Source organism: Bradysia coprophila (assembly GCF_014529535.1).
Source record: "Bradysia coprophila strain Holo2 chromosome X unlocalized genomic scaffold, BU_Bcop_v1 contig_26, whole genome shotgun sequence".
NCBI lineage: Eukaryota > Metazoa > Arthropoda > Insecta > Diptera > Sciaridae > Bradysia > Bradysia coprophila.
The window spans coordinates 1,738,125-1,756,007 of record NW_023503313.1 but is presented as its reverse complement, the minus strand read 5'-3'; the positions used below and the strand labels follow the sequence as shown (position 1 = coordinate 1,756,007).

The 17,883-nt window shown below is 34.5% G+C and overlaps 2 protein-coding genes across 2 annotated transcripts; one reads left to right on the top strand and one right to left on the bottom strand.

Moving 5' to 3' along the window:
• Positions 1-95: 95 nt before the first annotated feature.
• Positions 96-17,517, bottom strand: LOC119069216 (Y+L amino acid transporter 2). The gene is made up of 9 exons (XM_037173192.1): positions 16,935-17,517; positions 6,062-6,121; positions 5,788-5,974; positions 5,598-5,723; positions 2,099-2,192; positions 1,817-2,031; positions 1,525-1,754; positions 1,215-1,467; positions 96-1,138 (listed from the first exon to the last, which is right to left on the bottom strand). Exons 1-9 carry the CDS (start codon positions 17,166-17,168, stop codon positions 1,071-1,073), a joined length of 1,467 nt encoding a protein of 488 aa, XP_037029087.1. The 5' UTR covers positions 17,169-17,517; the 3' UTR covers positions 96-1,070.
• On the top strand, positions 10,320-11,713 carry LOC119069250 (poly(U)-specific endoribonuclease homolog). The gene is made up of 3 exons (XM_037173304.1): positions 10,320-10,478; positions 10,543-11,117; positions 11,420-11,713. The coding sequence occupies exons 1-3, from the start codon at positions 10,400-10,402 to the stop codon at positions 11,657-11,659; spliced, it is 894 nt and encodes a 297-aa protein (XP_037029199.1). The 5' UTR covers positions 10,320-10,399; the 3' UTR covers positions 11,660-11,713.
• Positions 17,518-17,883: the final 366 nt, after the last annotated feature.

The following is a 17,883-nucleotide window of genomic DNA, read 5'->3' as shown; positions in this document are numbered from 1 at the left end:
GGCTGGAGTATATATAGTTTATAGTCATATTTTTGTTACTGGTGGATATGTTGCTTGTCTTTCATTCTACGATCCTACACCCGCTTCATCATCCATTTTTTTTTTATTAATTCAGGTGTTACGTTACATAAGTTCTAATTAAAAATTGGTTCGATGAAGTCATCAGTTATCAAATACTGAGAATCTAAATGCATAGTTTACCATTGGCAAAAATTAATGAACAAACTGAACCGAAGATGAGCTCTAATATCACACCATTTGACTCTCTGTTGGTGGAAAACAACTGAAAGATGTTCAACAATTTCAAATAAATAAAACTGACACCGTAAATGCGCCTCAGAAGTTTTGAGCGAACGAATGAACCGAAACCCAAATTTCCACACTTCCTGCTATGATATTTGCTTGTTTTAATAGCAACGCATTTTCCATGAATTGTGTACTCATCACTACTACTCATCTCCGACTAAAATTCGTAGGATGAAAATTTATAGTCACATGGATCCAATAGCACCTCCTGTATGAACTAAATTGAAGTCTATGCCGACACGAAACGAAATTAAAAAAAAACACTAAATCGACATGATCTGCTCACGACTCCGAGAAGTAAACTCTCAGATCGTTTCTACACAAAAATTTAAGGTGGTAAGCTGATCAAACCAGCAGGCGCCAACGCTCGAAAACTAAAACGAAAGATGTCTTATCCCGTTAAATCAAAATATAAAATTGACTCGTTCACGGTTCGATTTGATATTAATTTATGTTAATGTATGTAACGACTGGTTTGACGAGTATCAAGTCGAAACCAAATTTCTTGTCGCCAAATTTTTTTTTTACGCACACACCTGTTTATGGTAACTTGTGTCGATCAATTGATGGTCTCCTTTGGTCGATTTAATCTTAAAACAAATGCTTAACATAGCTCTACATTTTTTTTTTCAAAAGAAGGAAAATTAAATCGAAATAAAATCGTAAAAACTTACACAAAACTATAAACTAACAAAAATTAAATTTCTATTCATAAATTATTGTCCATTTGTAACAGCTCAATTTATCGTGTGCTTGATTATATCTTACACTTGGGTACTCTTAGTCTTACCAAGGACCATTAACATTTTTTGTAAAAATCGCGTCAACGCAACTGAAACCAGAGAAAAAGTCAGTAAAATCACTCAATGCCAACAAACGGCTCAACTGTATCGGATTGAAACACTCACGCATGCCATGTCTGAACCATTTCGGCTTGTTTTTCCAAGCAATACAAACGCCATAAACAGGAACACTGGACAAAATCATCAGAACACCATAGCCCGTTTCCACTGGACTGGCGTACATCGGTACAATAGTGACAAACAACGATGCCAGTAAGTAAATTATAGGAAATACCATTGGAACTCTGATCGGTCTGGGAAGATTCGGTTGGGCCCATCGTAGCCATGGCAAACACAGAACCGCTACACCGATACTCAACTGAAATTACCGTTTGTAACGAAAAATGCTTTCAATCAATGGTTGTGATAATCTTACCCAAGTAGCGAAACCAACGTAGTTGATCAATGCAAATATATCGGATACAGTTAAGTAAAGCATTGAGAGCAATGCCATGGCTAAAACGGCTGGCGTTGGTGTGTATCGATTTATTTGAATCATTGTCAGAATTTCGGGCATTTGACCTTCACATGCTCCGGCATAAAATAGACGAGAGCTCGTTAATAAAATACCGTTGACAGCACCGAATGTTGATAGAGCCACAAAGACTGCAAGTTGTAATGGTCATTTAGTCTTAGTAATGCAAAGAAAAACATTTTTTCTTGAATACCTGGAATCGTCCATGCAAACATTCCAAAAGCTCGTTCAGCGAATGTAACTGCAACCGCTGAACTTCCCAAAACTTCGTCCGGCGACAAGATGGTGTAGAACGAGACATTTGCGAACACGTACACAACTGTAACTAACGTGCAAGAGATGGCAATGGCTCGAGGTAAATTTTTTACTGGGTTTTGAAGCTCTTCGATTATAAAATTGAGGTAGTTCCTTCAAATCAAAATTATTTTAGTTGGCAATTTTGATTGGCGTACCAATGATTCTTCGATTATATTACCATCCGTTGTATGCAAATAGGCCAGAATAAAATGACAGTGCCAGTGATGTTACTTCCGTTTTTGTATTTTCAAATGTGAAATATTTTACATTTCCTAAAAATTTAAAAAAATATATTTTAGAATCAAGGCAATTCTAAATTGAAATGTAAACTTTAATAGCTAGATTAGGGTCATTCATAGTCCCTCACGAAATGTCAGTAGATCCTACCATTTCAGTCCAATACGTTCTACAAGTGGAATGAATAGAATTATTTGGATTCAAATTGTTTGGTCTTATCCGACGGCTAAAAGTCATTTCCTTGTAGAATTCTTGTGACGGCAAACATTTGCTACAGTTTGCCGTCACAAGAAAAAAAAATTACTCAGGAATTTTTGATACACTATTCATTGGGGTCATTGAAGGGTCACGCACCGTCAATGCCCTTTCCATATTTTAAAACTAAAGTGATTGAAGTCTGTCATGAATTTCCCCACTCAATCTTTTTTACCGGAATGTCGTTATCAGAGTTCAAGTTCAAGCCAGTAATTAATTATAGCTAGAAATTAGTCATGAAAAAGTTGCAAATGGTGTTGTATACTCTGAATTAATTATTACAAATGTTCGTTACAATTGGACAGACAATTTCAAGAAAATTAGTACACTCGCGGAATTTTGAAAACCGACACATTTTCTGTTTCGTGGTTTACTAGTTTTTTGTGAATTTTGCATGTATTTTCATATGGAGAAATCAGAAACTCTCGTCAATTACTAACCCCCTAATCCTTTATAATTGAAATATTTTAATTTGTAAGTGCCAAGCTGAGGCAACAAATCTCGTGCCATCAATGATGTACTAGGAGCGAAAGTAGTCGCAGTTTTAGGCAAGGTAAATATGGTGTGGAGGTAATGTCATGTATGCCATGATGCCGACCGCCACCTTTCTTCGTTAAAACCATAAAATGGAATAGAAACTCGGGTCATCTGTTGTGAAACCCATTCTAAACAATGAGTTTACTACAGTCATACGTGTTATGTGCGCACATAGATGACCTCAACGTATGTATGTAGCTTGCCTTTGAATTGTTTTCAATACAAAGGTATTGTCTTTGTCGACCAGCTGGATATGTTCAGTTGTTGCTAATTCAGCACAAGCTTCTGTGTTAGAACGTGTATCTCACAACAGATGGCCCAAGTTTCTATTCCATTTTTTGTTTCTGACGAAGGCAGAACCTCCACAATATATTTAACTTTGTCTTAGGATCAGCACTCACTGATTTTTGTACCCTCCCTCATACTGACAACTCAATCGTGTAGTGGAAAACCGATGAGTTAACAACTACAATATTGAGATGTTTATAACATAAATAGACATGTAAAAAATCTCATGGCGTTTCCAGCTGAGAAATATTTTTTGTCATTGTCCACTTTCTTATATCGACGTTCGTATGTTTTTAGACAATGTCGGAAGTTCCTCTTTTTTTAAACTATTTTTGACCGATCCCTCCTTATTTTGAGGCAGCTACACATTTCTCAGGGTTTAAATTCCAATTTTTTGAAAATCACAAAGACCTTGCTACTTTGCGAGTGGCCATCACTTATATTACGCCAGTGTATAATAACGTGACTATCACATGTGTAATAAGTGGAGTGATAAAATAACAAAATTTACGTCCTTATTTTCTCACAAGAAATTAGTGCATAATTTTGAGGGAGTTTATTTCTCTGTAGTTAAGATTACGGTGAAATTTCAACCAAATTTTGGGCGATTTAAAATTGCTCGATTCTAAAAAATGACAAACTTAATTCGACCAATTTTTGGTGGAAACTTCACCGTAATGTAGTTAATGTAGTTAGGGCAAAGAATTACCAAAAAAATTGCCATGCACTAATACCGTTTGAAAACAGAAATTAATTTTAGATTTTGTGCTAACAATTCTCTAATAAATTCCAAATCTCCATTTTCTTGTTGTTAAAGAAAAAAAAAAGTTCAAAGAAATTACAAAGTCTTTTGTGCCATGAAAAACTAATCACAAAATAGACAATTTACTCGAGCAACGATTTTTTTTAGAAATCACATTGTGCCAAGTAGAAATGGTCGCAATAATGGATTGACATTCGATTCAGTTGAATTTGGCGTAAAATCAAGTCCAACGTGTTAAGTGACAATATTTTTTGACAAATGTTTTTGCTAAGCAATTAAACTTTTATTGTAATTTCGCTATTTCAATGCTGATTGCTGATACCATTCAAATTTAAACGGTCAATTGTATTTCCGATTGGACGAATTTTAATTTTTGTTTATTGAAGCAAAAAGTCTAAATTTAGCATTGATTTTTCGACTTTTTTTTGTTCAAATAGTAAATCTGTTTACTGAAGCAAAAATTGCTAAACAGAGACGATCTTATCGTTCAGTTATACTAACTTGTTTACTATATGAAATCGAATGAATTTTAATATGTTAACCTCAATGCCCCTGCACATCAGTTGTATGCACACAATATTGTGCAGCAGATCAATTTCTAACGTACAGTTTGTCCATGTGGAGATAAGCAATAATTTATATCAAGTAAATTGATTCAATTTCTCTGTTTTAGTTTATCAAATATAATAGCAGAGCGTAACTTCTGGATTATACCGTAAAGTGCATGCATGTAATATGCAGTTCATGTGATTGTATGGCATTCCAAAGTATGGATCTTACAACAAAATCGGAATGTCCGCAATCTTACTATTAATTTCGATCCAAGTGTAAGGTTGTGGAACTAGCATCGAAAACGCTGCCACACGATATAAACAAAACCATTAGCCATCGTGCACAAGAAATCGAATGCTGGTAAGACTTTTCTGGATTCGATACTTTTACTTCTACGACCTTGACGAGATAGAATGCAATGTATGCGATGATTACAAACAACTGTGTCAGCAATATTCCGAAATAAATATTTCGGAGTAGTCAACTAGAAATGAGTTTTTGCTAGCGTACCTGGAGAGAAGCGACTACTCTGTTATCGAAGGCAACTTCGTGAATAAACAATGACCTGCGGTGATGCCTCTGTGGCATAAAACGTTGTATGAATCTAGGTACGATGTACTTTATTAAGCTCACTGTGTGTATTATGTAATTACACATCTAGAGCCTAATAAAACACTTCGCACTCGATGTCATAATAGTTATTTATACAACCGAGTGACAAATGCTTCTTTACTATCTGTATTGTCACACTCGGCCTCGAGCGACAATCTACACATCTAGTGCCTAATCATCGAGTTGTATACAACGTTTTTCGCAATAAAGACAAAGGGAAATCCTACTTTTCGTAGAAAATAAGTATTATCAGACGCCTGCTAATGCGGCAATACACCTGCCATTTCTAAAAGATTATCAAATGAAATAAAAGACTATTCGTAACAAATCGATAGCGATAAACAAAAGAAGTAGCAGATTCAATGATTACATAACGATATGCTTACCGTTTGTAGCAGACAAAAATGAATTATTTTAAAGTTTGGATCCTTACCCATGCATAAAAGATAAGCTCCCACTCCAATGATCAAAAACAATGCAAGTAATTTTGCATAGGTGAAGATGTCCTGGACATGAGTGGCCCATTTCACGTCCCAACAGTTTATAAATGTTAGCACCACTGAAACCATTCAATGTTTTCATTTACTCTGTCCGCATTAAAAAAAATTCTGAATTTGCCTTACAAATGCAACAAACGGCCAACATTCTAGCTGAATCTTCTGGCGGTGTACAATCGGGAAAAAATGGTTTCATCACATAGGTACTGAATGTAAGCGCAACAATTGCTTGCGAACAAGGCCGCACAATCATGCATTCAATCCAAAGTCGAATAAATGCCATGAATGGACCGAACGTTTCCATGATGTAGGCCTAGTGTAAGATATTTTGTTTCGGTTGAAGTAAATGGTTTTTAGTGAACGATAAATGCTCGTTCGGGTCTGTAAATGATATGCTTACATAATCTGCACCGGATTTAGTGATCATAGTGCCCAGTTCAGCATAGCAATAAGCGCCAATCTGAAATTGAATTTATTTTCGTTTAATAAGGTTGAACGAGACAATAAATTTAAGAAAATAGCTGCAAGAGAAAGTTTCTTTTGCGAATCATTTTATTGATGGGTTCTGGATATAGTTTGCTTTAATATAAAGTAGAAGGAAATGGGACACGATATTTTAGTCAATAAAAATTGGATGAAATAGTCGAACAATGATAAAAACGGATTTTCGGTTTAATACGAATTGATGCGATTTTCTAATTGTGCGCACTGCACATAACCATCATTATCTCTTTAGTTATTTAAGACGACAAAAGATAACATCCCATTAGTTCATTTGTTTAATGCAACTTCGTTTTTATGCTGTCATAATATAATCTTATTCCTTCGTTCGTTTGTAGAATCATACACTGCTGGCTAATTTCTAATTTTACATGTAAAATGCAAAGATTACGTTTCATTTTTGCTACCTTAATCAACGTAGTTATAGAGAGCTGAACGAAATATGTGGTCTACAATGTAGACTCTACACGTTTAATAAACTGTAACGCTATAACCAGCGAAAGTTCATCGAGAGTAGTTGCCTAAAAATACCGTTATCTGACGTAACCTTAACAGAAATGCATAGACATGATTAGATTAGAGTAAAACTTGTATTTTTCTTTAATCAAGATCAAAAATGCAATACACAGATTGGGCATAGAACGCTTTGCGCAATGCGCCGCCTGACCAGATATCAGATCTTTTTAACCACAAAATGTCTTCAAATTTTATCAATCAACAAAAGTTTAGCATTCGAATAAATTATCATCCACCTCTGAGCTGTGTGACAACCAGTTCATTTAACAATTATGTCATGGTTACCATTCAATTACATCGAATATTATAAAACCAAGAAAAATGCTTGACAAGAAATTAATCTACGAAATATATGTTTTTTCAACCAATTAGTTATGCTCTTTCAATGAATTGTTTTTCGAATATATTCCCTCAACGGTAAGTTAGAAGGAAAGTGTTCACATGCAACATTAACAGTTTTTATGGCTGCGATTTAGCATTAATTATCGCTGAATCACTAAATTACAACTAACTTTTTTGCATTTGATTAATTGCACAAAGCTCACATAGGAAAAAAATCTTGTCAATATCGAGTGTGTTTTACTGTTAATTAACATTTTTTACACATCGAACATGGTCGTTAACCATATTGTAGAATTACCACATCAACAGTTTTTCAATTATTCTGAGTAATTTTATCAAGACTACGAAAAATGTAAAACATCGATCGATTAGGTCTCCATTTCGCATGTAAATTTTGTAGTGCAGTATTTGCTCGATACTTATTTTATTCGGTCATTCTTCGGTCTAATCCCACAATATTCAATAAACCAGAGAATCTATAACAAAGAGATTCCCTGTAAAGCCATGTTAACTTGCGTTCATCCCTTGATTCAGGTGTTGCTGCAGTTTGCTTACAGTATTTAAGTAAGCAATATAAGTAAGTCGCGAGTATACTTGTCTGAGTGAATACGCTATTTGGTGATCTCATATAAAGATTATTCCACTCACTCCGCCTCGTTCGGCTATTTTAACAAATACTCACACCAGGTCCTATTTTAAGCAATACAGCAATAAATAGAAGTGCCTATGTTGGTTATGGCCTTTTTAGTTGTTTTTTATATTTTGGAACTGAGTCGAATTCATTTGAATGATATTTATAACAGAGGCGCCGAATTTAGATTTCGTCATAAGGGGTCCATGAGGTGGAGGGCAAAGAGCACATATATTAGAAAACCCTACGAATTTATAGAATTCTTGGTTTGTCATGGGTGGTATTCGCCCCGTCGCCCCCGAAGAATTAGCACCACTGTTTTTTAAGATTTAAGAGAAACAAAAACTCAGGAATTTTCGGAACATTTTCGGCACTCGTTGGATATATAGTATTTGCGCACATTGAAACTAATTCTGTCATGACTAGTTTACTTGTCCAATGTGATAAACTACTATTACCAGAAAAGGTCTGTATCCATATGCTTAACTCAACTTCAAAATAGTCCGGGATAGTAACTTTATGCTTCTTTCTTCTTTTAATATTTGGTGATTTATTCTTCTTTCAAATCCGATTATTACGCAACATAACTCATTTAGTCAATGATTTTTTCATATTTTCTTTGTACTATTTAAACTACAAAACATGACGAGGAGGTATAAGTTTACATAAATATTTACATTTTACCCTGTGGTTATTTTCGTTGGTTTATTTCAACAAATTCCAAATTATAAAGACGGGAAGCCCGAATATGAAACCTAAATGGATTATGTTTTATTTGACTTCGATCGGCTTTTCGTTTTATGAATGCCAATTTTTTTTTTATCATGAGTATAAAGAGGCTGCTACATAGCATGGATACAAAGACCTATATACATTTTAACATTACAATATCGCACCATATCAGTACAATACGAGAAATAAATAAACGCATCTCGGAAACATCTAATCCAGCGTATTAAAAATAACAATGAAGAAAAAGAAGAAGAAAACAAATTTTGTTCTTCCCATTATGAACGTTGATTCCCCAGTATAGAACAATTAATTTTTATTGCTCCTTATTATTGAATCAAAAAAAAATGTTGTCGGATTTTTCCATAGCAACGAATTAGCCATTCACGAGCGAATTGTATAAAATACAATGTCCGAGACAATGTCAAACTGAATGGATTAGCTTTTCTTTGCATGTCAGATTAGAAATACTTACTTATGTTCGTCTCAAATTTTCGCAACAATTTCAGCACGAGAATAAGAAATTAATTACATCGACAGAGCTGTGACATGTGAAGCTATGAAAATCAAGAAAAATGTTTTCTATGTATTTTTCCCTCGGTAATAGTATGAATGAACTATAATATTGCGGAGTTAGTCTCCGTCAAATGAAACTCAAGGATAAGTCCTTAACAATAAATTTATTCAATCAAATTTGCTTACGATATATGACTTGCTCGATTGATCGGACGCGTCGGAATGACCGATATAATGCAATTTCCGTCGACGTGTAAAAACATATGCAAGCGGTGAACCGCTGCAATATGATAACAGTCGCTGACCAATAGCCACGGAAAAGGAATACATTAAGTGGTTGACGTTGTGAGGGGCCTAGAAAGTTTCTAGAGAATAAAAAATCCAAAAATATTTTAATTTATTTGAAAGTCATGTTCCAATATTTTTTTTCCTGGTTAACCTGGCTTCGGAGATAGTGCCGAAAATATAATCTTATCAGCGAAACAGTGTCGTAGAATTTTGGAAGATACGACTCGCAGGTTGGTTTTCTATAAAAAAAACTGTCAACAAAGCGGAGAAAGGAGGAAATGGAACAAGGACTGAACAGGAGTAAAAAAAGTGAAGCTTTTCAAACTGCCTTTGTCTTGTAAAAAAAACGGAATTTAAACTCTCAAAAATTCTAAAAATTCCAAAGAATTGTACTAGAATTAGAATTATACTGAATTTTCATAATTTAAGTTCCCAATAATAAGCCCTGAAGAATTTGAGACCCTATGACCTACAAATGAAAAACAGGATAATCACTTTATCAAAAGGAATAAGTTCTTTCAGCGCTGCAGAAAACGCCATGTTCTTTGTTTCCATTTCTGATCCATGGATTAGACTTTAGCTTTAACCTTAACAACACAAAAAGCTTGCGTACTTGATTACAATCCACTTAAGCTTTAGAATATATTCGCACGTAAAAATGGTTCCCTTTCCGCTACTTTCATTTTTCGCCAATCAATCAAAATTACTACATAAAGGCAAAGCGGCGCCAATAAAAGCACCTGCACAACCATCTTTAACCTCGAAACAAAATATAAAATTTCCCGTTTTTATCACCAGTGATACGTGATGAGCATGCATTCAATGATGATACTACATGTGGTGCGACATTGGTTAGTATTAGAGGTGTGTAATGTGCCATAGCAATGTGAAGAAGAAACATATTCTGTACAATCCATACGTACACTACATATGATAAAACAGAGACATTCTTTGTTAAAAGTCATGATTTTTTTTTGTTATCATGAACTTCACGAGTTCATCACTGCTATTATCAGCCTTAAGATAGTCAAATCCACGGAATCAAAAAACATCCAGCGAATCTTTTTTTTTACTGACATTTTCAACGACTTTATCATTATCAACGAATCTTAGCAATGATTAGGAATTATTGATTGTAGTGTTGGTAGTTGAATCTCAGACAAAAAAAATTGTCTTCAGTTACTTCGCAGTTGCTAGTAAAATAAAGTCGACGAAATGATCAAGGCAATAGCTTTTGTCATACTCGCTCTCGCAATTGCACAGTTGGAAGCAGCTGCAATCGACTATGAATACGGTAAAGTCTAGAGTTAGATAATCTGATATTTAATGAAATTAACTAAAGAATTCTTCTCTGGCAGCCAACAACTCGATTCTAGTCACAGACGCCCAACTTCGCAGTCTTGGGGCAGAATTATTTAATCTTGATCAAAATAATGTTCGCAATATAATAACCGTTGCAGCGCAGGGCAGAGGAACTGGTTGTCCTGGCCTAGCTTCAGATAGATTAATGACAGTAAACACCGCTGCTTACTCCCGACCAACCATCGCCAGACTTTTGCCATTGTTCAATCATTACCGTGCTGACGTAAACATTGCCGAGACATTCACAGCAGCACAGACCAGAGAGCAGAACGAGTTCATTGATGCCGTTTTTAATACACCGGTGATGCGAAGAGCTGAAACCTTTTTGCAACAAAATGGTTTGCCCAGTGGTCGAGCAAATTTCGTTCGAAATTGGTTTGATTTATATTCAAGAGGAACTGGAGCTCTCGGAAGTAATGGATTTGAGCATGTTTTTATGGCTGAAACAAGGGATTCAAGCATTATGGGAGCCCATCAATGGATCTGGTTTGATGATCAGAATAGACGTGGTATTTTGAATTATCGCGGCCACAGATCTTTCCAGGGTACTATTGGTGGAGTTGGAACAGCGGTAAGGGTGTTTTTTTCAAAAGATTATCCTAAGACCACATCTTTTTCATAGTACTTCATTCTCTGCGGTTTATTTTCCAGAGAGATGAAAAGTCGCCAACTTTTCATCTCTCCGTTATTTTCATGTGAACTAACTTCACATGTGTCATTACAGAACAAATGTCACCATATGAAGTTGGTTCATATGAAAATAAGCGCAGTGACAGCAGTAATTTTATGACAGAATGTACTAGAATATGGAAAAACTCTATTACATTTCTTCTTAGTAATAAAATATAATTCTTTTTTCCAATTCTTTCACAGAATAGAGCATCGGGCATTTCAGCTATTTTCAACTGGCGGGGCTTCTGTAAGCCGATCTCTAGTTTGTTTATAGGTACAAGTCCTGAATTTGAGCTGGCAATTTTCAATGTTTGCTACCACGCAAGACGAAACGGATTGTGTCCAGTTACATTGGGTGGTACCAACTTAAACATTCAAACTTTTGACATTACGCGTAGTGGACGACAATTTGTTTCTACTGCTTACCCTGTTATCAACTAAATATTGTTGACGTTGTTGAAATAAAGTTCCTTAAAATAGGAGAAGTTATATGAATTTAGAGGGTACAAAAAGTCGGGTGACTTCAGCTACATCAACTTTTCTTTATGGACCAGTGACAATGAATGCTGAACGCTCTATTTTCTTTGAGTGCCTGACAAAAAAAAAACCAAACAAACATCAAACTCTAAACTAAGTTAAGCTTTAATTAGCTTTTCACAGACTGCAAACACATCAGCGGTCTTACTATCGGATCTGTTTCTTTAGTTGATATAAGTCTGAACTTGCCGTTTATTTGTGAAATCTTTTGATAACAGGTAATAGCATAAAACAGGTTACGTTGCATGATGTAGCAGATATAGCTTCCAGTCGACAAAACGTAATAAGAAAATCGAAAAAGTGTGAAAGCAAACGAAAAATCAATCTCCCTCCATATCTTAATGCAATATTGAAGAAGGGTTATGATTTGATCTAAATTTTCTTCGATGGGAATGGCTTTCTGTCAATTTCCTCTTTATTGTCACGTTTTACAATGCCGAATGTATAGCAAAGCGTAACATGTACAATTCAGGAATTTCATTCGCTAATGAGAATTCGAACGGAAGGTTGGTTCAAATGATTTATTCATTTAATGGCTAGTTCTACGAATTAACGACAAGTCATAATATGTTATTGACAACGAATGAAGTACTATATTTTATATTATAGCTGTAGTGGCTAAAAGAAAATGTACCTTTGGCGGATACAAACATAAACATTCGTAGTGTGAGACCGTTGCATATAATTCTTTTCAATATTGAAAATAAACTCCTGTCGATTAATTTCCACTATTTCGATAAAAAAATCACAGGATGTCGATTTCTATTAATTATTTTCCTAATCTTAAACCCAGTTGTTGTTTCATTTTCTCTACGGTTCCATCATTCCATCAGCAAAAATTTTATTTACACATTGTAAACATCAAACCGGACAAACAATTCGATCGAAAAAAAAAATCGAAATAGTTTAACGGGGGACTGCATGGGGCCTTTTCTTCACTTTTTACGCAGAAATAATTACGGCATGATCGTTACTATCGAATCGTTAGAAATTTGAATAAGAATTCTTTCGACTAATGACATTCTTGTAGGAAAGTGAAAACCTTGTTTGAAATTCCATACGTTAAGCTTACATTGTGAAACCAACTGCGTCTTGAATTTTGGAGGAAGAAATATTTGAAGCAATATTAATTACTCATCCCTTGGTGGATCGCAGGTATCCAATCTACAAATGGCTTTATCTCCTGTAATGTCATAATATTCACAATTTGAGTGTCACTTTTAGAATCAAAATGAGCTAGATTTAAACACGTCATTCACAGAACGTACGTTTATTAACTGAAAATTTCGATAATTTCTCATTTGTGCACGGCTAACTTCGATAATTTCACATTTATTCACGCAAAACTTCGATAATTTCTCATTTATTCACTGAAAATTGACAAATTCTTGACAGTATACTAGATGTGTGTTTTATTTGTGGGGAATATGAATGGGTGACGGCGTCATGGCGTGTTTATGTTTCAGTTTGATTTTTGAAATTTGTTTTTTATGGTGATTATGACATTACAGGAGATAAAACCTTGTTCCCAACACGGTAGTAAATGGGGGTTTTGCGCACACGATGTGTTCTCACATCTAGTGCGCAAAACAATCCCATTTACTACCTTATTATGAAAATAGCTATTAAAGAATTTTGCCTTAGCAAGTGTATTTAATCTTGAAATTAAATTCCGATTCATTTTTATTATGGCATAGAAACATGATTCTTTGTCGTTGGTAATGATATAAACGACAATTTCATTTAAATACGCATTCCCTAAAGACTAACATGAACATTGAATAAATAACTTTAGTCGAAATGCTCAATGTTCGTTGATTCTCAAGCAAAAATGAATTACGAATTAGTGTGAATTATACGCCGTTATATTTGACATCCTGACCACCGGATGATTCAACAGTTTTACTTTTTTGGTTCTAAGGGGCCATTCACAAATTACGCACGCACCAAATTCGAAATTTCAGACCCCCCTCCCCCCTTGCACGCGAAAATGTATGGAGAAAATTTCACAAACGTATGAAGCGTACGCTTTTGTCAAACCCCCTCCCCCCTTAAGAGCGTGCGTAACTTGTGAATGGCCCCTAATAGTCCCTGAAATCTATTTAACGCAAATTCTTATTTTACGAAAATGAAAAAAAAAAATTATCTAAAGTTAAAAGACTGATTGTGAATTGATTCAAAGACGAATGTACTACGACTACCTCACCTTAAAATATGCTTCATCCCTTAAATAATTATTAAAACATTCTCTCAACGGAAACGATACTGAAATTACAATTCCTTCGTCCAAACAGAAAACCCGACGTTTTTTAAGAGAGAAAATTATTCCAAACTCTATATTAACAGGAACAGCTAGGCATGGAACACGAAACATGTATCTATACAAAGTTGTTCTCTATATTTTATATTATTCTTATCATATTTCGACAAGTAATTTTTTAGTACGTGCATACGGACAACAGATTTCATTAATTTTCTGCCAACTAATTATAAATCGGTATAAACTTTAGACGCCTCTATGGCATAAAACGTTGTATGCAACTCGATGCAAAGTACTTTATTAGGCTAGCGATGTGTATATTATGCTAGCGATGACACATCTAAAGTCTAATAAAGTATTTTGCACCTCAATTGGATAAATAACTATTTTTGGTGTCAATGTTGAAAAATCGTGTGTTGGAACGAATGTTTTCAGTCATATACATATTTCCCCACGGTAGTGATTCATAGTCTGGCTAAATTTGTGATAATTTTCCAAAAAAAATGTCCAAAAACGGACGTAATCTTCTGGTAATATTCAGGATGAATCGGGCGGTCGGAAAGAATTTTCCCTCGCATTTTTATCGATTTAAGTCAAATATCCATATGCACATACAACCAATTTCCGCCAATAACGTTCAACCCTCCGACCTACGTTGTGTTGTGCTAGTGTTTGCGTACGATGATTCACACTAATGAAATTCAGAATGTGATCCGAGTTATGAAAACTCGTGTTTCACGTTATTATCCCCATAAGAAGCTACAAAGAACTTTAAGTGATAACAGCACCAGTTTTCTTTTTAGATACAACCGCCGATTGGTTACATACAGTTGTAAGTGTTAAAAGTTTTGTTTTTTGTTTTGCCCTCTTAAAAGAATTGAACGAGTAACTTACAGTTTCATCTCATTTGAATCTTTTATACGTCCATTTCACACACACTTTTGCTTCATCTAAACTGGAGATTATTCAAATTACAAAAGGGTGACTATTCATATAGAACGCTAATGCAGTCAGGATATTATGCATGTAGAACCTTGACTGCATTTAACGCACATCAAACATAAACAAATTAAAATTTATAGAAAATAATGTGTGTTATCGCATCGAAATATACCAAAACAATTTTTTTGTTTTCGAAATGAATTATGTAACGAACCGCGAAAAAAAAACAGTTCGTTCGCATTAATTATTACAAACAGAGATTCTTGTTTATTTTGTTTAAGTCTTCGGACGACGATGAAGAGAGACAATGTCACAACATTTTGGGAAGTTTGCCAGTTGGTCTTCGAAAAATTTACCTTTCAATTTTTACATTTTACAATTTTCATTTGTTGACCAAAAAAAAAACGTTTTGGTGAAAATACTGAAAATATGACGGTCGGCGGTAGATTACTTGCAGACATTTACGCACGTTTCATACATTATAGTTTCATCAAATTATTTTGGATATAGCAGACAGTCATAATCTAAAGACATCGGTCGAAGCATTTTGTTTCTTGTAACTAATTTAATGGACGAATGATATAAGACTGACCACCACTTCTGCGAAGCAAATGGTCAAGAAGCAAATTTATTCAAAAATTTAATATTCAAAATAGAATATAAATGCAGAGATACCTACCTAGAGATAATGCTATCAGAAAGAACGAACTATCGGAAATTTCGTATGCAAATAATATAGCCGAACACGTTATGAGATAAAGTGGAAAAAAATAAATCATTATTGTCAGTGTAAATGAGTGAGTATTTCACATAAATAGATCGAGTGGGGAAATACGATTTGGACTTTACAGTGGACAATGAATCACCATCGTTTAGTTATTACTTGCTTTGTATTTTATTAAATATTATTTTTTCTCAAAAATTTTCTACAAATTTTATGAACCTTAACCGATTAAGATAAACATAACAAAAATCTCGAATTTTCTATAAGAAAAACGGTTAAAGCTTACTTCTACCGAATGTTTAGATTTATTGAGCAGGTTTTTTGTTTGGGTGGAACTTAAAAGTTTTTGCATATTGAACAGGTAAATTATTTATTCATGCATCCCGTTGCTATCGTTTGAATAGAGAAGCATGGGATTAATTAACTTCGTAATTTCTTAATTTGCTTGTCGGTTGATATTTGGCGCTTTTTCTTGATGAACTGCGAATGAGGAGTAATTTTAGTTATTTTCATAGATTCCGCAAGTTTGACAATTATTATGACTGCCAAGGCGGTCATTTATAAATTACGCACTCATCGAAGGGTAGGGGAAGTTACTGCTCACGCTTCATGTATTTTTACTATATTTTCACCATACTTTTTTGCGTAATTTGTGAATGGCTGCTAGATATCAGAGTGGATCAGTTCTCGCATCTTGAAGGAAATAGGGGTTCGATATGAGCTTTTGTTGAGATTGGGTGCTTCTTTTTAGAAAAAGAACTCGGTCTAACGTCAAATTGAAATTTAATTTTTTGTGAAAATAAATGTACTGAGTTGACGCGACCATAAACAATGCAGACTGTTAAATGAATATATAATTGCTTGTAGTACAGCTCATTTATCAGACAGTTTGAAATAAAGAAAATTAATGAAATTGTTTGGAATTCATGTGTTTGTTCTTACCTAAGATTGGTGTTATCTCTCATAAATTTCATTGTTCGTGGTCTTATCAAATTTTCTTTGACAAGTTTCTAAACATTTCTTTTTGGTGTAAAGAACGATAGAGAAAACTAGATCCATTTCTTATGACATTTTACTAAAAGCATTTGATTTTCCAATCCAGCAATTTGAGATTCCATTGTCGTTTGATTTCAAGGTCAAAGGGAACGAAGCTTATGAGGGAAAATATTTGTTCGAATAGAAGGTAAATGAACTGTTCTAGCCCATTTCCAATGCCCAGAACATATGGAAAATCCAATTTAAAAATTACTTACCATTGAAAAAACTCCCGATATTGTCCATACAATTAAAGCCATATTAACACTGCCAGTATACATGAGCACTCCTGTAGGAGATACGAAGATGCCACTGCCAATAATTGATCCGACAATAACCGTACATCCATTTAATAAACTCATTTTTGCCTTCAACCCAACCTCTTCACCACCATTATCATGTTCTTTACCATTATTAGCATTTTCCTTCGGAACAGTCTTTTCCGTCTCCATTATGACTATCTTTTGAGTGTATGTTTTCACGAAAGCACAGAAAAAGGCGATGTAACACAATTGATTTTCACTGGTTCTTCTATGTCATACTTTCACGTACACACCACACCAATTATTGAACACCTCAAAGACATTTCATTCCATAACTGGTCACGAAAAATCATTCACAAACTAATCGCTCCGACTCAATTTTAGCACATTGAAATGTTAAACAACTTTTTCTTCAGACAGAAAATGACTCAATATACCACTGGTAAACGAAACGGAATATAACTTTTTAACTTATCACCCCGAACGTTCATGAAGTACTGTTTTTCCCGCAAAGCATATTATAGTGCGATACATTCAACTAACACATCTCAGCCGTATGCTGTGCCCCCTTCGTACAGATTCATTGATTTTTCTGACGTTGAAATTTCAACTCTCTTCTATAACATACCCTACGTCATCGTCTATTATCTTCACTGTGAGTACAGACGATTGTCGTGGATGGATGTTATACTTTTTTCGTTCTTCGACCGAATAATGTTATAAAAAAAATTGTGAAAGAATAAGACAAACCATAAGCAAATATATATGGGAGACGAACGAGCAACGCATTTTTTGGTCATATTCTAATATATAACGAGAGCAAGAGCATAATTTTTGACTTGTTTTATTTCGGTGTATTGGCATAATGGTTATCTAATAGGTATAGATTTTTCAAGAAAAACAC

What these genes read in the sequence shown, in the direction of transcription:
- LOC119069250 (XM_037173304.1), top strand. Translation starts at nt 10,400, where the DNA reads ATGATCAAGGCAATAGCTTTTGTCATACTCGCTCTCGCAATTGCACAG. An exon ending in TGCAATCGACTATGAATACG is followed by an intron (nt 10,479 to 10,542) that starts GTAAAGTCTAGA and finishes CTTCTCTGGCAG; the next exon opens with CCAACAACTCGATTCTAGTC. An exon ending in TTGGTGGAGTTGGAACAGCG is followed by an intron (nt 11,118 to 11,419) that starts GTAAGGGTGTTT and finishes ATTCTTTCACAG; the next exon opens with AATAGAGCATCGGGCATTTC.
- LOC119069216 (XM_037173192.1), bottom strand. Translation starts at nt 17,168, where the DNA reads ATGGAGACGGAAAAGACTGTTCCGAAGGAAAATGCTAATAATGGTAAA. An exon ending in AGCTTATCTTTTATGCATGG is followed by an intron (nt 2,193 to 5,597) that starts GTAAGGATCCAA and finishes TTAAATTTTTAG; the next exon opens with GAAATGTAAAATATTTCACA. An exon ending in CTATTTGCATACAACGGATG is followed by an intron (nt 2,032 to 2,098) that starts GTAATATAATCG and finishes TTTGATTTGAAG; the next exon opens with GAACTACCTCAATTTTATAA.